The sequence below is a fragment of the Arachis ipaensis genome, chromosome B10 (assembly GCF_000816755.2).
Source record: "Arachis ipaensis cultivar K30076 chromosome B10, Araip1.1, whole genome shotgun sequence".
NCBI lineage: Eukaryota > Viridiplantae > Streptophyta > Magnoliopsida > Fabales > Fabaceae > Arachis > Arachis ipaensis.
In genome coordinates, this window is record NC_029794.2 from 91,782,242 (window position 1) to 91,808,877 (window position 26,636).

The 26,636-nt window shown below is 35.5% G+C and overlaps 2 protein-coding genes across 5 annotated transcripts in view; both read right to left on the bottom strand.

Moving 5' to 3' along the window:
• LOC107620777 (ras-related protein Rab7-like) lies at nucleotides 21,897-23,084 on the bottom strand. Its single transcript, XM_021114593.1, has 6 exons — nucleotides 23,032-23,084; nucleotides 22,807-22,935; nucleotides 22,442-22,541; nucleotides 22,211-22,357; nucleotides 22,053-22,133; nucleotides 21,897-21,977 (listed from the first exon to the last, which is right to left on the bottom strand). The coding sequence occupies exons 1-6, from the start codon at nucleotides 23,082-23,084 to the stop codon at nucleotides 21,897-21,899; spliced, it is 591 nt and encodes a 196-aa protein (XP_020970252.1).
• The window catches only part of LOC110267643 (glucose-6-phosphate 1-dehydrogenase 3, chloroplastic-like), a 13,993-nt gene continuing 9,393 nt past the window's right edge, over nucleotides 22,037-26,636 (bottom strand). For 3 of the 4 annotated variants that reach the window (XM_021113437.1, XM_021113440.1, XM_021113439.1), the window contains 4 exons: nucleotides 23,609-23,632; nucleotides 23,215-23,452; nucleotides 22,446-22,485; nucleotides 22,160-22,357 (listed from right to left, as the gene is read on the bottom strand). In XM_021113437.1, the coding sequence (XP_020969096.1) occupies nucleotides 23,234-23,452; nucleotides 23,609-23,632 (243 nt within the window). In that variant the 3' untranslated portion in view covers nucleotides 22,160-22,357; nucleotides 22,446-22,485; nucleotides 23,215-23,233. Of the gene's footprint in view, nucleotides 22,130-22,159; nucleotides 22,358-22,445; nucleotides 22,486-23,214; nucleotides 23,453-23,608; nucleotides 23,633-26,636 lie in introns of those variants that run through there. The other variant, XM_021113438.1, reaches the window with a different exon arrangement.

Genomic DNA, 26,636 nt, shown 5'->3' on the forward strand with positions numbered 1-26,636 from the left:
TGTTGATAAGGATAACTAAATCTGGACTTCCAATTTCTAATACCTTGCCAAGAGTCTATTTTATTATTATTATTTTATTTTACTTGTCATATAACATATTCTCACCTTACTTCCTAAACCCCAATTTACAAACTCATAACCAATAATAAGAACATACCTCCCTGCAATTCCTTGAGAAGACGACCCGAGGTTTGAATACTCGGTTAACAATTTTTAAAGGGGTTTGTTACTCGTGACACCCAAAACGTTTGTACGAAGGGATTTCTGTCAGTTTAGAGACTATATCTACAACGCGACTGTTTTTATGAACTTCTTTACTGGCAAAAATCCCAACGTCAAAAATGGCGCCGTTGCCGGGGAATTGCAAACGTGTGCCTTATTATTGGTTATTGTAAATATTTTTTTGATTTTTGCTTGTTTATTTGTTTTTATTTTTGCTTTTTCATAAATTAAGAGGTTATTGGTTTTTATTTAGTTAATAAAAAAAATATTTTTCAAAAATTTGTTCTTAGTGTTCATCTTGATCTTCAAGTTGTTCTTTGCGTTCATCTTGACCTTCAAGCTGTTCTTAGTTATTTTCTTTGTTTTGATCTAAAAATTTGAAATTTGGTATCATTTTATTGTTTTTCTCTTTCCACATTAAATTCAAAAATATTTTTTATTATTTTTTCGGAAAAAAAAAATTTCAGATTTTTATAGTGGATCGATTTCAGGCAACCACTCAACAACTGGGGCAAGCATTAATTCAATGGGCTTCTAGGCGCTTAAATACACAAAGATCAGCCACAGTCCCATGTGGACAGTCTAGTGAAGAGCGTAGCATGAAGGAAATACAAGAAACCCCAGTGGACAAGACAGATAATGAATTCGTACTAGAACAAGTAGAAGACGCTGTCATTGTTCAAGAAGAAGAAGAAGTGGTTGAAGACTTAGGAGATGCAGAACCTCCACGGGAAAGTCCAGTCATAGAACCTCTTTCCAAGACGATTGAATTTGATGCTGAGGAGGGTGTACAACCTCCAAAGCATATCATAGTTGAAGACTTGGAAGAGGTTGATCAAGAGATGGAGATTCAAGAAAAAGAAGTACAACCTCCCATGCCCTTGAAAAGCAATGAAGAGGAGATTGAACCGGAAGAAAGCTACCAAGAGGAAGAGGTTGAAATTGAAGAATCTTGCAAAGAGGTGGTAATTATCAAAGAAGAGCACAAGGGAGTGGAGCTTGCAATTTCATTAAAAATACCTCCCCCTAAGTTGCCATCATCCTTCACAACATTCAAGTGGGTAAAATTCATATCCCATAGCTTTCTAATCCCACTTGAATATGGGCTACTGGAGACGGATGGTCAACTTAGAGCTCTTTGTGATATTAAGAGTAAGAGGAAGATGGCCAGTGGTAAGAATTGTCCTGCAAGGTTCATCATGGTTGGAAGCTTTAAGTTTAAACGCAAAGGTCCCAACAAAAATGGGTGTAAAAGCAAGGTTTGGGATCCTGGAATCTGTTCTGACATCCAACACCCCGGGAGCCTAAGAATCTTTTTAAAGCTGCTCAAGGGTTTTACATGCCTAGTTTGGGACCCCGGAGGTTATTGAGATCACAAACACTGGTGGAGATTCCTGGATGAGTTCAAGCATAAGCCACCATAACAGGAAGCTCATCAAATGTCCAACTTAAGGACATTAACTAAAAGTGCTAGGTGGGAGACAACCCACCATGGTATGATCGTTCTTTTTCATTTTTATTTAGTTTTATTTTTTTTTGAGTTTTATTTTATTTTATTTTATTGAACCTGGAGTTTTGCATCACATTCATATTAACACTGCATTATGCATATTTTTAGATTAAAAAAAAAAAGAGCGAGCACGCGACGCGACCGCGTCAGCGACGCGTCCGCGTCGCAAGGAGATGGGAGATAATATTAATATGAACAGAGAGTTTCGCAGGAGCAGCGCTGGAGGCGTGCCAATGGCACAAATCACCCCCACACGACCGCGTCACTGACGCGACTGCGTCACCTGGGAATAATGGCCTCCACGCGACCGCGTCACCCACGCGGCCGCGTGACCTGAAAATCGACGTCACCCGGGTGCATGGCCGAAAGTTGAGCTGGAGTTGGGCTGGAATCGTGCTGGAAGCCCAAGCCTCACCACGCGAATGTGTGCCCCACGCGTCCGCGTCATATCCCCATGATGGCCACTCACGCGATCGCGTCAACCACGCGACCGCGTCACCCAAGATTTTGGCAATACTAAGTTTTGAACAGAGAGTTGTGCGACCGCGAGGCTGCACTCGTGCCACTAGCACAAATCAAGTCACGCGATCGTGTGCCCCACGCGTCCGCGTCACCTGACCTTATTGCGCACCACGCGGCTGCGTCACCCACGCGACCGCGTCGCCAGCGTCGCACACCTTAGCCTCATATGCCAAAATATCTTGTCTTTCTCTTCCCCAAATCCTATTTTCTCTTTTCCCTCCTTATTTCTTACTTACTTCTCCTCTTTTTCTTTCCCTTCTCATTTTTCTTATCTTTCATTTTATTTTACTTCATTTATTTGCATATTTCATTCATTGCATTATTTTCACTGGTGTTGGAATCTTATTTGGGTCATTGTGGATTATTGCATAATTATTTGACAATTATATATTACCTTTTTTTAAAAAAGGATGCTTGCATGTTCAATTTAATACTTTCAAATAGCTTATTTACCATACATGCTATGTGTTTGTGAAAACGCCCATATGGCATTATGCTCTTCTCTATTATACTTTATACTATTTAATGCTTGCTTTTCATAAACTCCCTTTACTATTTTAATTGAATATAATTGTCAATACAAACATGGTAATTTATTACAATTAATTCTTGGTCTATGCTACTCATGTCCTTTTCCGGCATGCCAATAAACACCCTACATCCACTTATCTTTCGATGCACTGGCTATTTTTCATTGCTGGCTTTTCACATGTACTCGAGAGCATGTGTTAATGTCAATTACATCCTAATGTGCATCCATCACCACTCTTCCATTCTCTTCCTTGCTATATATCTATTTGAATTTAATTTACTTTCTCTTCCCTTCTTCAGGATGGCCACCAAGGAAGGAAAGGAGAAAGCTACTCCCAAACCGCCGACAAGGAAAGGAACAAAAAAAAGAGCCCAGCTGAGAAACCACAACCCCCATCCACTTGCACATCGTAGCATGCACCGAGGACGGTGCAATCTTTAAGTGTGGGGAGGTCGATACTGATCTCCATGGGTTAGTACTTTCTTGTCTCAAACACCAATGTTTAAATTTTCTTCGTAGATTAGTTGTTGTATTTGCATGTTTGTTTGATTTTATGCATATTTTACCACTTGATTGAAGTAATATTTTCTTTTTCAAGAAAATTTTTAGAGAATTTCACTAATTTGAATAAAATTTAATGTTACACTTGTTTGAAGATATATTATTTTGGAACATGGGTTAGAGCTCGAACACACAAAACCTGTGAGATTTTGAGCCTATTTGAATTGGTTGCATTTTATCAACCAAAAATTTTGTTTTAGTGTGTATTTTTCTCTCTAAAATTGTGATCTTTGTCTTGCTTAATTCTATATTTCTATTGTTTAATGTATGCATACACTTACATGATTGAGGCCTTTGTTTCACTGAGCTTACATACCCATATGGCCTTACCTTTCATTATCCTTTGCAAACCAATTTGAGCCTATTATACCCCTTTGTTCCTTACTTTAGCACATCATTAACTCTAAGAGGAAAACAATAATGTCCTTAATTTGAATCCTTAGTTAGCTTAGACTAGTGATAGTACTCATAAATTAAGTGTGGGGAAGCAAATTTGGAAATATTTGGTTTGAGAATTGAGTATGTTAGAATGTTGAGAATATGTTCATGCATTCAATACTTTAATCATATGCATTGAAAAAATAATAATAATAATAATAATAAAAAGAAGAAGAAAAATAAAGGAGAAAAAGAAAAGAAAAAGAGAAAATAATAAAAGGGGACAAAATGCCCCAAAGTAAGTGAGGAAAGCAATGCATATGTGCTGTACTTGAAATTAGAATGCATGAATAATGTGGAAAACATGGTTGATGGATAGTTAGAATTTGTATTGTGATTACATGGATTGTTTAAGTTAGGTGGAAAGTTTAAGTTAATTAAGGATTCAGATTTTAGTCCACTTGGCCAAATACAATCCTACCTTGACCCTAACCCCATTACAACCCTTAAAAGACCTCTTGATTTGTGTATTTGTGCATTAAATTTATGTTGATTGTTAGATGAAGAACAAGCCTTTGAAAGCAAGGTTGGTGAAGAATTGAGAGAATCGAACCTTAAACACTTGAGTGATTAGAGTGTATACACTACCAGTGAGGGTTCGATGCTCAATCCCTTGTTCCCTGCTTTCATGAGCTATTTTATTCTTGCAAATCTATTTGTACTTCATTTTCATGATTTGAATTAGTGAAATCCAGTTCATATTTCCTCTTGAAAGATTTGTTTACTTTTAACTAAGTAGGTAAAAACATTTTGCATGTAGTTGCATTCATATAGATAGGTTGCATTTCATACATTCTTACCTTCCTCTTCATTTCTTTATAGCTTCTCTTGAGCTTAGCATGAGGACATGCTAGTGTTTAAGTGTGGGGAGGTTGATAAACCACTATTTTATGGTTTATCTTGTGCTCAATTGAGTGGTTTTTATCTACTCTTTACCCACTTATTCATAATATTTGCATGGTTTTATATTTCCTTCCTAATTATGTGCTTTGATGGAAAACATGCTTCTTTGATCTTATATTTGCTAATATTAAATCCTCTCTTATTACCATTAGATGCCTTGATATGTGTGTTAAGTGATTTCAGAGATTACAAGGCAGGAATGGCTCAGAGGATGAAAAGGAAGCATGCAAAAGTGGAAGGAATACAAGAAGTTAGAGAAATTGCTAAGCTGTCCAGCGTGACCTCTTCGCACTCAAATGGCTATAACTTTAGCTACAGATGTCCAAACGGCGCGGTTTCAGTTGCGTTGGAAAGCTAACATCTGGGGCTTCGATTTGATATATAATATACTATAGTTCCCCTGACGCTAGGCGATGCGATTGCGTGATACATGCGGCCGCGTCGCAGTGACGGAAATCAGCGCATTAAAATTCGAAACCAGCGAATTCTGGACTGTTTCTAACCCAGTTCGCGGCCCAGAAAACACAGATTAGAGGCTATAAAGTGGAGGAATGTATCCATTCATAAGGAGGCTCTCATAATTCACTTCTCATGATTTAGATTAGTTTTGAGAGAGGTTCTCTCCTCTCTCTCTCTCTTAGGATTTAGGACTTCTCTTAGTTTTAGGAGAGACTCTCAATCCCAGGTTCTTTATTTTTATATAATTTATGAACTCTTCCATGTTACATATAATTTTCTTAATTAATGTTATTTGAGGTATTTCAATTCATGATTGCTTTCTTCTATTTACATGATTACTGCTTCCCATCTGAAGACATTTTTATTCCAGTAGATTTACTCTTTTCCTTTTGGTTTTGGTTAAAAAATCAGTAACTCAGAAGTTATCCAATTCAATAGCATAATTGTTAATTGTTATCTTGCCAATTGAACTGAACTTCAATAATCCCAACCTTTTCTTAGGAAAAAAATAGGATTCGAAGATCAAACTAATTAGTCCCTTGACTTTCCTTTGCTTCAACAAAGGTTAACTAAGTGGAATTAAGATCCAACTTTCATTATTGTTGATAAGGATAACTAAATCTGGACTTCCAATTTCTAATACCTTGCCAAGAGTCTATTTTATTATTATTATTTTATTTTACTTTTCATATAACATATTCCCACCTTACTTCATAAACCCCAATTTACAAACTCATAACCAATAATAAGAACATACCTCCCTGCAATTCCTTGAGAAGACGACCCGAGGTTTGAATACTCGGTTAACAATTTTTAAAGGGGTTTGTTACTCGTGACATCCAAAACGTTTGTACGAAGGGATTTCTGTCAGTTTAGAGACTATATCTACAACGCGACTGTTTTTATGAACTTCTTTACTGGCAAAAATCCCAACGTCACTATTTTAATGAATAAGTGGGTAAGGATCATGATAAAACCACACAATTAAACACAATATAAACCATAAAATAGTGGTTTATCAACCATCCAGTTGAAGAAAAATACGAGTGGGTTTTACCTCCTCAATTTGAAGCTTTTTCATCACTGAAAGTGGCATGAGATTGATGCTAGCTCCAAGATCACATAAAGCCCTATGAATGGTGACATCTCCAATAGTGCAAGGAATTACAAAGCTCACTGGGTCTGGCATCTTCTCAGGAAGGTTGTGTTGGATAATGGCACTACATTCCTTGGTTAACACCACTGTTTCTTATTCCTTCCAATTCCTCTTATGGGTCAACAATTCTTTCATAAATTTTGCATAGAGAGGCATTTGCTCAAGAGCCTCTGCAAAAGGAATGTTGATCTGTAGCTTCTTGAAGACATCTAAAAATTTAGAGAATTGCTTTTCTTTGGAAGCCTTCTGAAGCCTCTGAAGGTATGGCATTTTTGGCTTGTATTTAGGAGCCTTTGGCAATGTAGGGTAAGTGTCAAGAGAGTCAGGGAACGGGATGTCTGCATGCTTTGGAAGGACGTGCTCCACTTCTTCCTTCTTCTCCTCTGGAGCTTCTCTTTCAACTGACTCTTCATTGACCTTGGTCTCAGAGCCCGCTACTTTACCACTTCTCAATTGAATATCCTTGCAATCTTCTCTTGGGTTCACCATTGTATCACATGAAAATGTACTTGCGGACCTCTCAGATATCTGCTTGCTCAGTTGGCCCATTTGTACCTCCAAGTTTCTAATGGAGGCTCTGGTTTCCTGCATGAAACTTCTCATCATCTCCTAACTAGAATCTTCTTGGGATTTAGAGTTTGCCTGCTGAGGTGGTTGTTGTTGCTGAGACTGAAATTGACGGTTATTGTAATTGTTCTATTGGAAGCCACCCTGAGAATTATTGTTAAAATTCTGAGGTCTCTGAGATTGGTCCCTCCACCTAAAATTTGGGTGATTTCTCCATCCCTGATTGTATGTCTTAGAATATGGATCATTATTGGGATTTCTAGGACCACTCCCCATGTAATTGACCTGTTCAGAAGAGGATTGAGCATAATCATAATTATCATTTTGCACAAAATTACCTGTCATGTCATAAGAGACTTCTTGAGGTGGATTTTGGGTGTTGATAGCTGAGACTTGCATGCCACCCATCTGTTGAGTAAGTAGACTTATTTGTTGAGACATAAGCTTATTCTGAGCAAGAAGAGCATTAAGAGCTTCTACTTCCATAACACCTTTCTTCTGAGGAGCCTCAGAGTTCACAGGATTTCTGTTAGATGAATATAAATATTGGTTGCTAGCAACCAATTCAATCAGCTCAATAGTCTCGTCCGGTGGCTTCTTCTTGTGCAATGAACCACCTGCAGAATTATCTAAGCACTTCTTGGATATTTCACCCAAGCCTTCATAAAAGATATCTAGTTGGGTCAATTTGGAGAACATGTCCGGAGGGCATTGCCTAGTCAGTAGCTTGTACCTCTCCCAAGCTTCATAAAGAGTTTCACCATCCTTCTGTCTGAAGGTCTGAACCTCCACCCTAAGCTTAGTCAGCTTCTTTGGTGGGAAAAATTTTGTAAGAAACTCAGTAACCACCTTGTCCCAAGTATCCAAACTCTCCTTGGGTTGGGAATCTAGCCATAGCTTTGCTCCATCCCTCAGAGCAAATGGGAAGAGCATGAGTTTGTACACCTCTGAGTTCACTCCATTCGTCTTCACAGTATCACAAATCTGCAGAAAATTAGAAATAAATTGATTTGGGTCTTCGTGGGGAAGACCATGATACTGGCAGTTTTGTTGCACCAGGGTGACCAATTGTGGCTTCAACCCAAAGTTGGTCGCAGCTATAGGAGGTACCACAATGCTTTTTCCATAAAGATCTGTAGTAGGAGCAGAGTAAGAGCCAAGCACTCTCCTTTATTGCTCATTCCCATTCGGATTTGCCACATTGGCATTAACAGCATTATTAAGGTCCATAATGGATTCTACAGCCTTGTAAAGTCTTGCTTGTTGCAAACGTCGCCTGAAAGTCCTTTCAGGTTCAGGATCAAAGTCTAAGAGAGGTTCCTTGTCTCTATTCCTGCACATAAACAGACAGAAGACAAGAAAAGATGGAACTCTCTACATCAGAGTGCAGAGAATTCCTAGTGAGGTAACATATGTAAACAAATAAAATAAAAAATACTAAATAAATAAAGCAAACAATTCGAAAATTATAAATAAAATTTAAGTGAAAATTTCAAAAAAAAAATTTCCTTTTTTTCTTTAAAAAAAATTGAACAAAAAAATTAAAATAAAAATAATTAGGTAACACCAAACTTAATTTCAGAACTTAAGAGAAAACTAATTGATAGAAAACTTGAAAATTAAAGCCAAGAAGCAAATAAAACTAATAAAATAGAAAATTAAAAATAAAAAACAATGCAAGGAGCAAATAAAACTAAAATGAAATATAAAAAAAAATTAAAAAAAAAAGCTACGAAAATAAAAGACAAATAAACTAAACATGATAACTAAAAAATTATAAGAATTAATAAGCGAAAATAAAAATTGAAAAGGGAAGTAAAACGAAACAGACACACACAGGGGGGTGTGAACGAAAAGCAAGAAAAATAAATAAAAAAAATTGGAACACAAAATAACTAATGCAGAAAGAAAACTAACTAAAGAAAAAAAATATCTAATCTAAGCAATCAAACAACGAGTAGTTGTCAATCATAGTCAATCCCCGACAACGGCGTCAAAAAAATTTGGTGCGGATTTTACAACCACAAACTAACCGGCAAGTGCACCGGGTCGTACAAAGTAGTACCTCAAGTGAATGAGGGTCGATCCCACGAGGATTGATGGACTAAGCAACAATGGTTGATTAATTTACTTAGTTAGGCAAACAAAAAAGAGTGTTTTGGTATTCAAAAGCATTAAACAATAATTCATAAATTTAATAAACCAAGCAGTAAACAGGTTATGAAATATGTATGGAGAAACAGTTAAGGCTTCAGAGATATCTATCTTCCGGATTGACTTTTCGTACTAACTATTTTAATCATGCAAGATTTAATTCATGGCAAACTATGTGTGACTAGACCCTAATTCCTTAGACCTTTCTAGTCTCCTTTAAAATTCATCAACTGCCAATGCCTTGGTCAATTAATTCCAATTAGAGGGTGAAGTTCAATTCTAGTTTATATGCCACAAAAATCCTAATTACCCAAATATAAGAGGATTATATGTCACGTATCCCGTTAAGTCCAGATAATTAGAAATTTAAGAGAATCTGTTTTCAAGCTGTTGTTCAAGTAAAGAGCTTTTCCAAGTTATACAAGAACGCAATTAGAACAAGGGTCATACTTCCGTTCCACCCAAATTCATAAGATAAAGAACGAAAACAATTCTTGAAATATAAATCAGTACATGAATTAAAATACAAAAATAATAGTATCAATCCATACAATAGACAGAGCTCCTAACCCTAATAGTTAAGGTTTAGTTGCTCATGGTAGAGAGAGAAAATAAGGATTCTGAAAAACTGTAAATTGGGCTGAGGTGGAATGAAAAGTGAACTAATGTTGGAATCCCCAAAAGAGAAGTTTCTTTTCTCTTCTATATCTAATCCTAATTACTTTAAAATCTATTTTCTAAAACTAAAATAATATCTTTTCCTATTTTAAAATAAAAATAAAGTTTAAATCAGAATTAATTAAATAATTAACGTTTTCTGCATTTTCTACACGTGGCGCATGTCACGCGTACACGTCAGTCACGCGTACGTGTCGATGGTCTTCTTCACGTGTCATGCGTACGCGTCAGGTACGCGCACGCGTCGCTGAACAAATCTCTAAATCACGCGCATGCGTCAGGTACGCGCACGCGTCGCCCTCGCTGGTCATCTCCTTTAATTCTTGTGCTCCTTCCATTTGTGCAAGCTTCCTCTCCATCCTCTAAGCCATTCCTACCCTATATAGCCTTCTTCTCTTTTTCTGCGGAAGCTCCATCAAATCCAACCGAATGCTACCTAAAATAAACAGAATTGCACACGAATCAAAGTAGCATCCATAGTGGCTAAAAGATAATTAATTCTTGAATAAAACTCAACAAATTAAATGCAAATTTACTAGGAAAAGATAGGAAATATGCTCACGCATCAGGAGATACCTATCCTGTGATTATAAGCTCTACCTTAGAGCCACAGGAAGAAGAAGCACTAATTAAAGTGCTCAAAATACATAGGACCGCCCTTTGGTGGACTATAAGTGACCTTAAGGGCATAAGCCCAGCCCGATGCATGCATAAGATCCTGCTGGAGGATAATGCCAAACCAATGGTTCAACCACAAAGGCGATTGAATCCAGCCATGAAGGAAGTAGTGCAGCAGGAAGTCACTAAGCTCTGGGAGGCTGGGATTATTTATCTCATTTCTGACAACCCCTCGGTGATCCCTATCCAAGTTGTTCCTAAGAATGGAGGCATGACAGTGGTTCATAATGAAAAGAATGAACTGATCCCAAAAAGGACAGTTACAGGGTGGCGTATGTGCATTGATTACAGAAGACTCAATGACACCACCAGGAAATATCACTTTCCTTTACCCTTCATTGACCAAATGCTAGAAAGACTAGCAGGTCATGCTTTTTATTGTTTCCTGGAAGATATTCAGGATACAATCAAATAGCAATGGATCCACACGATCAGGAGAAGACAGCATTCACATGTCCATCTGGCGTGTTTGCCTATAAACAAATGCCATTTGGCCTGTGCAATGTGCCTGCCACCTTTCAGAGATATATGTTATCCATTTTCTCTGATATGGTAGAGAAATTCCTTGAAGTATACATGGATGGCTTCTCTGTTTATGGAGACTCATTTGACTCATGTCTTGATCATCTGACCCGAGTTCTAAAAAGATGCCAAGAAACAAACCTAGTTCTAAACTGGGAGAAATGCCTGGTGCACGAAATTGTGATGTCCAGGCTCAAACTATTCCTGGCACGTGAGCAACTTGGTACGCGTAATCGTGATTACACATTCATAATTTGTCACAACTTCGATACAACTAACCAGCAAGTGCACTAGGTCGTCCAAGTAATACCTTACGTGAGTAAGGGTCGAATCCTACGGAGATTGTTGGTATGAAGCAAGCTATGGTCACCTTGCAAATCTCAGTCAGGCGGATATAAAATAGTCATGGAGTTTTCGAATAATAAATAATAGAATAGGGATAGAGATACTTATAGTAGTACTTGCATTAATTTTTGAGGAACAGCAGAGCTCCACACCTTAATCTATGGAGTGTAGAAACTCTACCGTATGAAAATACATAAATGAAAGGTCCAGGCATGGCCGAGATGGCCAGCCCCCTTGGTCTAAGAACAATGCGTTCAAAGATGATCCTAAGATCCTAAGATGATCAAAAGATGCCTAATACAATAGTAAAAGGTCCTATTTATAATAAACTAGCTACTAGGGTTTACATGAGTAAGTAATTGATGCATAAATCTACTTCCTGGGCCCACTTGGTGTGTGTTTGGGCTGAGCTTGAGTGTTGTACGTGTAGAGGTCCTTCTTGGAGTTGAACACCAGCTTTTGTGCCAGTTTGGGCGTTCAACTCAAAAGCTGGCGTTCAACTCTGGTTTTGGCTCCTTTTCTGGCGCTGGACGCCAGGTTTGGGTAGAAAGCTGGCGTTGAACGCCAGTTTACGTCATCTATTCTTGGCTAAAGTATGAACTATTATATATTGCTAGAAATCCCTGGATGTCTACTTTCCAACGCAATTGGAAGCGCGCCATTTCGAGTTCTGTAGCTCCAGAAAATCCACTTTGAGTGCAGGGAGGTCAGAATCCAACAGCATCAGCAGTCCTTCTTCAACCTCTGAATCTGATTTCTGCTCAAGTCCCTCAATTTCAGCCAGAAAATACCTGAAATCACAGAAAAACACACAAACTCATAGTAAAGTCCAGAAATGTGAATTTAACATAAAAACTAATGAAAACATCCCTAAAAGTAACTAGATCCTACTAAAAACATACTAAAAACAATGCCAAAAAGCGTATAAATTATCCGCTCATCACAACACCAAACTTAAATTGTTGCTTGTCCCCAAGCAACTGAAAATCGAATAGGATAAAAAGAAGATAATATACTATAAATTCCAAACTATCAATGAAACATAGCTTCAATCATATTTATGTGGAAGAAAATGTATCCCCTGAGGTATCTCAGGGATCTCTTGATTCGCAGTCAAATGTTCTACCACTGAGCTATAGACCCTTGATGGAAGCTTTTGTCTTCCCTTTCCTCTTTCTAGAGGTTTCTCTGGCCTTAGGTGCCATCAATGGTTATGGAAAAACAAAAAAGCTATGCTTTTACCACACCAAACTTAGAATGTTGCTCGCCCTCGAGCAAAAGAAGAAGGAATAGAAGAAGAAGAAGATATGGAGGAGATGGAGGGATGTGTGTATGGATGTGAGTGGTGGATGGAAAACAGAAGGGATGGTCATGAATGAAGAGATAGAGGGTGAGGTGGGTGGGGATCCTGTGAGATTCACAGATCCTGAGATGATCCTGTGGGTCCATAGATCCTGAGATGATCCTGTGGGGTCCACAGATCTTGAGGTGTCAAGGTATTTACATACCTGCACCAATTTAGGCATACAAAATGCCCTTGCACACAACTCTGGGCGTTCAGCGCCAGGTTGGTGCCCATTTTGGGCGTTCAACGCCCATTTGTTGCCATTTCTGGCGTTGAACGCCAGAACCATGCTTGTTCTGGGCGTTCAGCGCCAGGATGTTGCCCATTTTGGGCGTTCAGCGCCAGAACCATGCTCTATTCTGGCGTTTGAACGCCAGGCAGATGCTCCTCCAGGGTGTGATTTTTCTAGGTTCAATGGAATCTCTATGGTCTCTAGATGAGCCTCAGAGTCCTTTGGTTCCTCAGAGGGAAGCTCCTTATTGATCACTGGACGTCCCAGGAGGTCTTCCTCCTTGGGATTCATGTCCTCCACTCCCTCTTTGGGTTCGGCCATTTTGGTTATGTCAATGGCCTTGCACTCTCCTTTTGGATTTTCTTCTGTATTGCTTGGAAGAGTGCTAGGAGGGATTTCAGTGATCCTTTTACTCAGCTGGCCCACTTGTGCTTCCAAATTTCTAATGGAAGACCTTGTTTCATTCATGAAACTCACAGTGGCCTTAGATAGATTAGAGACTAAGTTTGCTAAGCTAGATGGGTTCTGCTCAGAATTCTCTATCTGTTGCTGAGTGGATGATGGAAAAGGCTTGCTATTGCTAAACCTGTTTCTTCCACCATTATTAAAGCCTTGTTGAGGCTTTTGATCCTTCCATGAGAAATTTGGATGATTTCTCCATGTTGAGTTATAGGTGTTTCCATAAGGTTCACCTAAGTAATTTACCTCTGCTATTGCAGGGTTCTCAGGATCATAAGCTTCTTCTTCAGGAGAAGCCTTTTGAGTATGCAGCTTTGCAGCTTGCATTCCATTCAGACTCTGAGAAATCATATTGACTTGCTGAGTCAATATTTTATTCTGAGCCAATATGGCATTCAGAGTATCAACTTCAAGAACTCCCTTCTTCATAGGCGTCCCATTACTTTGAGTTTGTGCATTTTTGTACCATTTCAGGTATTTTCTGGCTGAAATTAAGGAGCTGGAGCAAAAGTCTGATTCAGAGACAGAGAAAGCACTGCAGATGCTATCTAGATCTGACCTCATTGCACTCGGAAGAGAGTTTCTGGAGCTACAGAAGTCCAATTGGAGCATTCTCAACGGCTATAGAAAGCTGACTTTCATATCTTTCAGCAATGTATAATATTCCATAGTTTGTTTTAAACTAGAAGGCCCAAAACTGGCATCCAACGCCAGCTTCCTGCCCCCTTTCTGGCGTCCAGCACCCAAGGAGCAGAGCCTGGCATCCAAACGCCCAGAGAGGACTCCCTAGCTGGCGTTCCACGCCCAAAAGACCTCATAGCACATGGATCTCATCAAAACTCAGCCCAAACACTCACCAAGCAGGCTGCAGAAGTGGATTTTAGCACTAAAAAGATTGTTTTACCCTTATTAGTCATTAGTTTAGTATTTAAGAGTTATTTTACATGATCATTCAAACTTTTACATCACTTTTACCATCATGCACTTTTTACCATTGTATTACAGATCAGTATGAGTTTCTAAACCTCCTAGGTTGAGGGGAGGAGCCCTACTAAGTCCTAAGAATTAATAAAAGTATTACTGTTTCTTATCCTATCCATGTTTGATTTATTTCTATGATGCATACTCGATCTTCATTGTGGTGAATAGGATGATCAGACAATCAGCTCTGTTCATCACATTAAGATGAACGTGCCTGACAAACACCCGTGTCTACTTGGGTTCGTGTGAATACGTGACTGAAAGCACGAGCCAACAGCTATGTTTATGCATCTCTCAGACGGCTAATCCACGACTTCGTTGGGGACTTCTCAAGACACTAGTTCAGCCGATTTCTGAGGAGATTAGGGTCTCTGTGGTATAGGCTAGAATCCTAAGAAGCAGCATCCTCTGATCCGGAAGATTCGACCTTGTCTGTGGCGTTTTGAGTAGGATCGCCAAGAGAATGGACTACTAAGTGCCTCACCCTTTGTCAATTGGATGACCACGACCAATGGCGTTCGATCTGTAGCAGAGAAGATCAATGACCACGGCCTATGGTGTTGATCACATACAGTTTGCCATAGAAGAAGTCATTCACAAGCAGAGAAGACAGTGATACTAGAATTAATTCAGAAAGACTAAGCATCTCCAATCCTTTACCTCATTCCTATCCCTCTTTTTATAGTTTATACGACTTCTGAGTTCTAATTATTACTTTCCTTTATTCCTTTTTATGCCATTAAAAATAACATACCAACATCTCCTACTCTTTCATCTGCCTGACTAAGACCTGCAGGATAACCATAGCTTGCTTCAAGCCAACAATCCTCGTGGGATCGACCCTAACTCATTCAGGTATTACTTGGACGACCCAGTGTACTTGCCGGTACAATAGTACAAGGGTGTGGAGATTCGTGCTACCAACAAAAACAAACACTGAAACTGCAAGAGACAAAATCAAGAAAAAAAAGCTATAACTACTAAAACATAAGTATAACAAATACCAAAGTTATTCTAAAATCTTCACACTTGGAGTACCTTCTCTGTGGAAGGTATAACTACTAAAAGCTATAACATCATGGATTTGCTCAATAGGGATACCTTGTCATAGAAAGAAATGAACCATGTTAAGCAATCATCTTTTCAAATGTTCTTCTGTTAAGAGTTTGGGCATCAAAATCATCCTTGATACATTTTAAACACTAATTTAAACATTTGAATAGCAATAAATATTTTAATAAAAGAGAATACATTAAAATAAAAAAAGAGCCAAAACACAGAATATTCTTTGATACTTTTGTTTGAACAACTAGAGCATCAAATTGAATCCATTTAAAGTAACCAAATCTTTCAGATATTGAAAACAAAAGTCATCATTGCCAAAAAAAATATAAAATAGTAAAGGTTAGCACCATATGTTTAGATCATGTCTTGAAATGACATAAAAAGATAACTTTTATAATTGCATCTACCTTTGAAGTTTTTGTAGTAATTTAATGCACGACAGTTACATGTAACAAAATGAGTAGATGATTTCAAATCATAAATTATGTGAGATACCTTTTTTGTTAATCATAAGGTGCAAGTAAGGAATATCCTTATGCAATCTCAGGAACTATGTTTGTCCTCTATCAAGCATTTCTTCTTCATCATGTTCTGCAAAAGTATTTGTGTAACAGAGCCATGAAAAACAAATTCTCTTTCTAACTTTGTCTGCATAATTGTTTTAATAAAATAGATAAAACATCTATTTTGTAAAGCAAATATGCATTAAAAATACAAAGTAATTAATTTCTTTCATAATATTCCATACTTTTGAGAGGAAACAAAGTCATTCCCAAATTATTCCAATACAAAAGCCCCATCACACATATCCAATCTAATCAGTATCAGTTTTGCTTTTTTCTTTTCTTCCACACGTGCATCACTTGCTGAAACATTTAGCTGAATTCCAATAAGATAGTAACTGATTGTCAAATTTAATTGAACAAATCATGAACATTTTTATATCAATACAAATGGGAGTTCCATAATATTCAATCACCAACCAATTTCCCATTTTCATTCAAGAAAAAAGAAATGAAGTCAACATTGCATAATACTAACTATTGAACTAAACTAGAGACGATAAAAAGAACTCAGGCAAATAAGAAAAATCCTGATCTCAGGCGTCGAAACCACAAAAATTCATCTAACTTTTCCTATTGTTCCTTTTTACTAGAGAGACCAAAAAACAAAGAAATAAATTAAATTCATCTCAGATTACAAAAAGTGAAAGATTGTAAATTTAATGGACAAAGAACATTAAACCAATTAGAATCAAAATTTACGGAATACAGTGTATAAATTAGCTAAACTCTGATTTTGGATCTCATGTTTTGTATTAAATAACTACTACTAACATGCATGCAAGAAATAGCTTGGAGAATATTCTAAGAAAAAACAACAACAAAATTTTATGTCAAAAAAGACATTAAACATTAGAGAAAAATAAAAAATGAATCAATAATTAAATTCAAACAGAACGAAAAAATTAAATCCAAAAAGATTAACAAAGAAACATATGAATTAATAAGAATAGTAAGTTCAAATTACACTAACACATCAGCATTCTCCACCTACAGTAACAACTGACTAATATAACCTATCCCCTTACAAAGATACTTATCATTGATGAAATAAAAACAAATGCAAATGAACTAACCTTCAATTTCTCATGTGTTTCATTCATAAAATTTTTCAGCATTCCTTTATTTGATGAGTATTATTCATGTAAATGAAATATTGCTGATAGAATGCTAATTTATAGAAAGTAGTAACAAAAGAGTAAGAATAATAACACTTTTTTTAGATTAAAGAATATTGCTGCATTGTTACTTTTATATGGTGGAATTCATTTGCTTATTTTAAGATTTTAGAATACTGAATTACAGAATCATTTAAATAACAGCTGTCGCTAGTATTCAAATTTAATCTAAATGAATAAAAATAAATTAATATAGCAACTAAAAGATAGTATAAATACTTACATCAAATACCTTGGACTCCAATTGTTTTCATTTTGCATTTCTCATAGATTCACCAATTGTTTTCATTTTTCATTTTTCACAACAATAACAAAAGAAAAAGGTGTTTATCCCACTACTGATGTAGTTGATTTGCCCTTTACACAATTAATGCAAGAAAAAACTTGTTATCAATTATTTGCACAATAATAATATTACTAAAACACAACTAACCGCTTAATTTATTCATTTATTTGTTTACTAAAAAACAAAGGTTTTAATGAAACTATGAAAGAGATTATTACATCTGGAAACAACAATATTACTGCAAGATCCAACCTCATTTTTCACTAAAAAGGCAAAACACAAAAAAGAATCATATACTCTATAATCTAAAAACCCATATATAAAATATTCAATTGATTCAAAAGACAAAACAAAAAGGTTTACCAATTTAAGATATAAGTGAGTTAAAAACTTACACAATTGATAATCGCTGGACCTCCTTGGCCTGAACATATAGAAACATTTGTAAATTCTCAATTTAGATACTGCACATTACATAAATGTTTTTCACTATTCTCATATGTCAACTATTGAAACTAAAGAAAAATTATTAAAGCACAATAATAAGTACCATTCTTTAATAAATATATTGTTAAAGCACAACTAAAGAGATAATCCCTTGTAGGAATTACCAAATGACCAATTCCATAGCCTAAAACAAATCAAACAAATAAATCTAGAATAAAAAAAGTAACATATTAAATCAAAATTTCAAATTGAACAACAGGAAGAACATGTATGTGTTTCCTTTAGTCAAACTTTTCAATAATAATTTTATATTTACACACAGATCAAACAAAGCATGGAATGCTTATTAAAGCAAATCATTAAAGGATCTTAAGAAGCACCAATATTATTGCCTATTGGAATGCTTTACTTATAATGATAACTTTTCCAAAAATCTATTGATAGCTAATTCTTTGAAAATACCATTAATATAAAGTAATTCGCTATTGATCACAATGTATATTTTCTTTGAATGTAATTAATTAAATGATGCATATTCAAAGAAAAAAGAATAATTAATTCATTGCATATACATACTTGTAGAATGGAAAAAAGAACAACTTAGTTGGAGTTTTTCTTAATTCTTTTAAATTAAGATTCAGCTATTACATGTTTACATTCATAAACTGAAGTGGTGTAGTGCAGTTGATAAACCACAATTTTATGGTTTATCTTGTGTTAAATTTGGTAGATTTTATCAACTTTTCTCACATTTATTCAATGAAATAGTATAATTTTATGAATTTTTCCTAATTGTGCTTTATGGTTGAAAACACGTTTTTTAGGCTTTTAATTAGTTAAATTTAATCAACTTTGATTCCACTCGATGCCTTGATGTGTTTGTTAGTATTTCAGGCTTAGGAGGCAAGCACTACAAAAAAACCTGGTAATTACGACGGTTTTTTAGGGTTATTACGGCGGTTTGAACCGCCATTATTACCTTAAATGGCGCTCAAGAAAAACCGCCATAATTTGAAGCGCCATTTGGTTATTACGGCGGTTTTTAAAAAACCGCCATAATTACCTGGTTAAAACGGCGGTTCTTGAGTTGGGTTAAAACGGTGGTTCAAACCGCCGTTATTTCCAAATAAAATAGTTTTTTTGTTGGTTAAAACGGCGGTTCAAACCGCCACTATTTCCAGGATAAAACGGCGTTTTTGGTTAGTTAAAACGGCGGTTCAAACCGCCGTTATTTCCAGGATAAAATGGCGTTTTTGGTTGGTTAAAACGGCGTTTATGAACCGCCATTTTTACCTTGGCAGAATGGCATTTTTGGTTGGTTAAAATGGCATTTAAAACCGCCGTTTTTACCGGATTAAAACGGCATTTTTAGTTGGTTAAAACGGTATTTTGAACCGCCGTTTTTACCCTGATAGTGACATTTTTATTGGTTAAAACGGCGTTTAAAACCGCCATTTTTACCATGTTAAAATGGATTTTCATGTTGTTTAAAATTACAATTACAAGTCGCCGTTTTTACCGGATAAAAGTGACATTTTTTATTGTTTAAAAAGGTAGTTTTAACCATCATTTTTACCGTATTAAACAAATAATTTTTTGTTTAAAATTTCACAATAACAAGAAATCATAGCCTATAAACAAAATATTACGTAATTCATAAATAAAGTATTAAATATAATATAGAATTTTTTAGTATTGAAAATCAAAAGTAATAATTTCAATACAAATAAAATATAAAATATAACATATAACATGATTTTTTTAATTCTAAATGTCTTGACTTAGATTGGCTCCAATTTCTAACAGTGTCACATACATCTCATACATAAAACAAGGTAACTAGCTTGGCTAATACCTTGAAAGTAAGAAAAATAACATAATATTATGATCTTGCTGGCTGCCCAATTTCAAAATATCTTCCACCAAAATATCTTTAAACATCTGCTTTTATATGCTCTTTTCCAGAAATAGAGCTTGATACATGTAACTCTTGAAGCAACTTTTTGAGTCTTATCACAGCTTCTTCAACACTTTTCAATGCCTGAGAAATGGCAGAGATAAGGCATAAATTAATTTGGAAGCAAGGAAACATACCTCATCAAATGAATCTGAATCTTTTGCAATTGACTTAACTGTAGATCTTTGTCTATCAACTGTTTTCTTGATCTCTTTTTCTAATGCCTTCTTTTCCCTGCATTTTACATTTTCACAAAGATAAAAATGAAACAATTTTTGGATTAAGAAAATCTAGGTAAAAAATCAGCTTCACAACCCCTGCAACTATACAGTCTCTTTCAGTTGTTCTTACAAAGCTTTCAGCTAAAAATGATTCCAATATCCATAGTTTAGCCCAAACATTTAATTGAAATTTAAATGGCTGATTTTTTTCCAATGAATATGCATATGCATCTACTGGAACACGATTGGAAAAGCAGACAGACAGACACAGGAAAAAAACTAAAATATGTAGAATTTTCCTTGCATCTTACGTTTTCTTAGAACTGATGATACAATGTTCGTAAATACTAACCAAAAATACCTATTAATAATAATTATCTTGGTCAAGTACTACAACAAAACTACTAGTAAGCTCAGCACAAAGCTACTAATAATAAGATTCTTAGAACTGTAAGAAACCTGACATTCTAAAGGAATAACATCAGTAGAAGTTAAACCTGATGAAATCTTCCAGTGGATCATCAAGGGTATCAAAACCATTTGCCAAAAGGAAGGACCGTGTACTTCTTCCTAAAGCAATAAAGAATCCAAATATAGCCAAATCCTTCTCCAAAACCTGCACCATGAAAAAGTTTTATTAAAGCTCTCTGTTACGACAAAGTAAATACATGACAGGAAGATGATTTGGCTACTTTTCTGTTTCAAAATCTAACCAAAATAAAAATTTCAAAAACAATGTCATGAATTGTGGATCTCAACACAATTAAACTAAGGTCAGAAACATTGGACCATAACAAATATATTAATGCCCATCATTCTGCTTTTCCTCACAGCAATATTTTGCCATGCCATTATACTAATAACTTCAAAACTTGGCTGCCAAATTGTCATTATCTTCTATGTTTCTAGGGTACTTGGCTGTGAGACACTACTTTGGATCCTTGTAGTCCTGTGAAGGCAATATTCATAGCACAAGTGAGGGTTTCAACAGAGCTAAGAAATTTGCAAACATTGTTTCTATTACAAAGATTTGAACACATTAAAACTCCTTTTGGAGTTTCTACAACCAATGATGATTTTATATGTAAAAAACAACTGAGTTTCCGGTTGTGAAATAAGAATCATTATTATATTGTGATTTTGTACAAAAATTCTATTTTATATCTGAAGATAACATATAAGTTTTTTGCTGATGAGTATACAGTGAAGTAGTTGTTCAATTTTAGTCTTCATTTTATATAATATGTATTATTAGAGCACTCTGTCTAGTTTGAAAGAAAATAATTTCCTAATATCTTTTGGAGCTTAAATAAATGCAACTTTTCTTTTTGTTTGGAACCAGCAAACCAGATAAAATTGGAGCACTCAAACTGCATATATGATAAATAATGATAAAAAAATAACTCCCATTATTCAAAAAGGATTGAGCTAGTTGGGAGGACATTAATTGATTAGTACTGGTTTTGTTATCTATGATAGATAGACTAACAAGTGGAACATCACCCTCGCTCTTATCCTCTTCTTCGTGCATGATGAAAAAAAACATATATATATATATATATCATGGAAATTGATATAAATCTGTAAATGCATGCGCATATATAAGATATCATTTTAGAAATGCAACTTGTGAAAGAAGTATATACTACAGGTATGCTCTTTGTGGCATGTTTCAAAGTTTGAAGAATGATTTTTCATAGATCTTATGACATCATCTAGAATGGATGGAAAGAAAAAAGACATAAACATAATAATTAGATAACTAAATTAAAGAAATTATTAAGTGCTTTCAATGACATAATCTAATATACAAATTATAGCCCTCATAAACGACAAGTTACATATATATAAGTTGAAGAGTACAGGAAGGAGTCCATGAGGATAAAATAATATGTTTAGATTATCAGGGTCACACCTAAAATGGGATTGAATGAAGAAAGGGGTCTCCAGACTTGCCTCTAGAAGCACACCATTCCCTAGCTTTCTTCTCAGTCACCTGCAACAAGTTGAATGAGATTTCAACTTCAAAACTATGCATATTAATCTCAAAGGCCCAAACTCTTTTTAATACCTTTCTACTGTTTCCACCATCTACATCAACCTTGTTCCCAAGTAACACAAAGGGAAATGCTTCATGATCATTCAAATCTGCCTGAGGCCAAACACCAAAACATATAAGATATAATCTTCATGTATTGCTCATTTAGAAAGGTGCTAAATAGTACACACCTGTTTAATGAACTCATCATGCCAATTGTTTAGTGTGTCAAATGTGTTGTGTGCATTTACATCATACACCAAAACACAACAATCTGCACCTCTATAAAATGCAGCACCTAAACTATTGAACCTTTCTTGTCCTATTGTATCCCAAATCTGCCAAAAGAGTCTCATTTATTGTTTTGACTAAAATAAGAATGTGTTAGTTAAAAGTAAAGTTATCAGATAACTTAAAATTACTGACCTGTAAAGTGACGAGTCATCTACTTGTAGCTCCTTTGTGACGAAATCAGTACCAATTGTGGCTTTATAATGCTGGCTGAATTTTCTATAAACGTACCTAAATTCAAGTGAACAATACTAAAAATTAATAATAATAATAATACCTAAACTTTCGCTCTTTAAAAAAAATTAATAATAATAATGATTATGAACAATACTGAAAATTCAAGTGCCAAATGGATACTGGTTCATCAAAGAAGTCTTCCTAACCCCTGAAATAAGATAGATGAAGAAAAATGAATTGTCTGGAAGAGGCAAGGCAGAAAATTCAAGGCATGCATTTATTTCATCGATTGTAGAACTTATTCAGAATATGTTATAACAATGAGACCTTTTCATTTCTAATATCCTCTGCATCCAAACTAACAGGGGTTTTCATTGCAAAGAGGGCTAGTATTTGAAGTAAGTGATTCTGCATAATATCTCTTATTATACCATAATTGTCGAAGTACCTGCACAGATAAGTAAATAAATGAGAATCCCTTCTATATATTAGAAAGTGTGAATGAAGCTAAGGAAGAATCGTTACCCTCCACGCCCTTCAGTGCCAAAATCTTCTGAGAATATCAACTGTACATTTCTTATGTACTGCCTTCACCATAATGGTTCAAAAATGAGATTTGAAAATCTGAGAACAGAGAGATTTTCCACAAGCTCTTTCCCAAGATAGTGATCAATCATGTATATGATTCTCCATGATTTTAAGTAGTGAAACTTACAGTTTGTAAAGTAGTAGATTACATAATTGGTTTAGGTAGAAAACCTGAAAATTTGATCCTCACGAAGATATTGCTTGAGCGATTTTGTTAAAGCAGCTGAAGATTCTGAATCTCGACCAAAAGGCTTCTCAACAATGACTCTTGTCCAACCATTACCAGAAGATGCTGATGAACTGGCACATTTTACAGCATCTATGAATATGTTTGGAGGAATTGATAGATAGAACAGGCGATTAGAAGCTTTCCCATTCTACAAGCAAAAACCAGATGGCTAAATTAAGATCAGAAAGAAAAGCTTAGAAGAGCATACATAGAATGAAAAGCAAAGGATAAGTTCATGCATCCTTCATATGTTGATCTTGAGTTCTTGACACAAATTAAAATGATGCGCCATAATTAAAATTACCTCATGTTCCTTAAGCTTCTTGTCCAGCTGATGAACGAATTCTTGACGGTTTAGAATTTAGCTAATGAAGTCTCGTTGTGAAGTATAGTTTCCAAACCAATCAAGAATCCTTTCATACAAAAAGTTGTTTGTCACTAAAACAAACCCCTAAATTTATAAACCGAAGTATTCAAACCTCGGGTCGTTCTCCTTAGGAATTGTAATGAGGTGGTTTGTTATTGGTTGTGAGTTATTTTGGGGTTTTAAGATTTTGTACAAGAAATATAAATGGCAAAGAAAATAAACTAACAACTAACAAAGCTCTAGGCAAGATATGAGAACTAGAAATCCTATCTTAGTTACCCTCTTCAATTGTGATGAGAATTATTCATTGCTCCCACTTAGTTAACCTCTAACCATGGAGGAAAGTCAAGTGGATGAATCAATTTGATTCCTCAAGACCTAATCAACTCCTAAAGGAAAGACTAGCTTTAGAGGCATTCAAATCAATTAGCAATCTCTAATTATCAATCAACAAAGGAATTAGATAACTCAAGAGTCACTAATCACTCTACCTAGGCCAAGAGAAACAAAATCTATACAAAAATCCAACCAAACATTTCATCAAACACTCGGAAGGCACAAAAGAAAAGTGTAGCAAATCACAACAAGAATGAATTCTAACTACAATTGAATACAAAGAATTAACAACAACAACCAAGGAAATCACAATTATCATGAATGACCTCAAATTGCATTATTGAAAGGGAATAAAAGAAACAACAATCTATTCAAAACAAAGTGAAGAATCACAAGAATTAAAGTACATAACTAGAGAGAGGAAGAGGAGAAGATTAAGAATTGGCAAAGGAGAATTGAATTAAGGCATGAATTAAACCTAGATCTAAGAAGAGAGATTAACCCTAACCTAATCCTAATCCTAGAGAGAAGTGAGAGCTTCTCTCTCTAGAACTACTCTAAACTCAAGCTATGACTAACTTCTAATCTAAGTATTATATCTCCCCTTTAATCCTTGATCCTTTTATTCCTTTCTATCAGCAATTGGCGCCAAAAAAATGGGTTCAGAAAACCCCCAAATCGCCAGGCACGTGTTGCTTTAATGAAGTCATGTGCAGACATCGACGCGTGCGCGCACGGTACGCGTGCGCGCACGGTACGCGTGCGCGTACCTGGCTGATTCTGCAATGTGCGCACGAGCGCCTTGTGCGCGTACGCGTGCTTGGCCGTGATCAATTCTTTGGCTTTTTGTGCTTCCCTCCACTTGCATGCTTCCTTCCTTGCTTCCTTTGATCCATGCCTGGCCTATTTCAATCTTGGAATTACTAGCAAACATATCAAGGCACCTTATGGAATCAAGGAGAAATAAAAATTCATCAAAATAAGGCCTAAAAAGCATGTTTTTACACTTAAGCACAAATACGGGAGAGATAACAAAACCATGCTAATTGATAGGTTAAATGCGAGAAAAGGTCATCAAAATACTCTAAATTCAATACAAGATAAACCCTAAAAATGGGGTTTATCAACCTCCCCACACTTAAACCTTAGCATGTCCTCATGCTAAAATAAGAAGGAACTAAGGGGTATGACATTTATTAAATGCAATTAAACCATATGAGTCCTATCTATATGCAAGTACCTAAAGCAAATGGAAATGCTTAGTTCAAACAAATCAATTCCCAAGAGACATGTGTAAGCACAAAAGCTAGGCAATAGGAATTAAGCCCAAACCACAATTGTATTGAAATATCAAAAATCCGAACTTGCAAGAATATAAATAAGATGGGTGAACACATGTATTTGAACTTTCGAACCCTCACCGGATGTGTATCCGCTCTATTCACTCAAGTGTTTAAGGGTTAATTCACTCAATTCTCTTCTAGTCAAGCTTTCCAAAGTTTGATTTTCTTCTAACAATCAACATTTATTCAATGTATGCATAGATTCATCATGAGGTCTTTCATTTAGGTTGTAATGGGGTTAGGGTCAAGGTAGGATTATTTATGGTTAAGTGGGCTAGAGTTTAGATCTTTGATTAGTATAGACTTTCCCACCTAACTATATAATAACCTATACAAATTTAAACTACTCTAACTACCCTATATAATAACCTATACATATTCATGCATCTTATTTCTTGATTCATGACACTTATGCATTGATTCCCTTTTGTTGAACTTCACCTTGGGGCATTCTATCCCCTTTTATTATTTTTTTTCTTCTCTTTTTTTTTTCTTCTCTTTTTTTTTTATATATTTCCTTTTTTTTTATACTCTGTACAAGGACATCAATTGCATAAGGTCTTATACATTCAACCAATACATGAGTATGTTCCTAATTCCTAAATATGGAAGTGTACTACCCCTTTTTATCCCATCCAATGTTCCCAAGCCTCACCAACTTTGAGTAATAAATACTCTCACTAGCCTAGGCTAATCAAAGATCCAAACAAGGACTTTTCGTTAGTTTTCTGCCTTGGGCTTGTAATGTGCTAAAATGAGAATAAGTTGGTTAAGCATAGGCTCAAAATTGGCTAACAATGGAGAGTAAAAAGGTAGGCTAATTGGGTAAGTGAGCTAATGAAATAATGGCCTCAATCATACAAATGCATGAATACAAGAAATAAATGGACATATAGAATCAAGCAAATCAAGGATCACAATCATAGAAAGAGAACAATTGCACACAAGAATGGAAAATAAGTGGTTATAAAATGTAACCACATCAATAGGCTCAAGTCTCACAAGCTTGTGTTCTTAATTCAATACATGCTTCACAAAGTATGAAATTCAAGCAAGTTGCACCAAAAGTTTCCTTCAATCAATTGGGTTGGTGCCCTATGTCCTATAATTAAAATTCTTGGAAAATCTCAATATTTGACTAAGCATTGTTGTGATTGAAAAAGTCAAAAATTTTCCTTAGTTTACCCTTTTCTTTTTCACTTAAAACCAATTTCTTATGCAAAAGGGTGACTAAGTTTCACTTAAAACATGATTTCTAATCACAACCACAAACTAAAAAGAAAGAT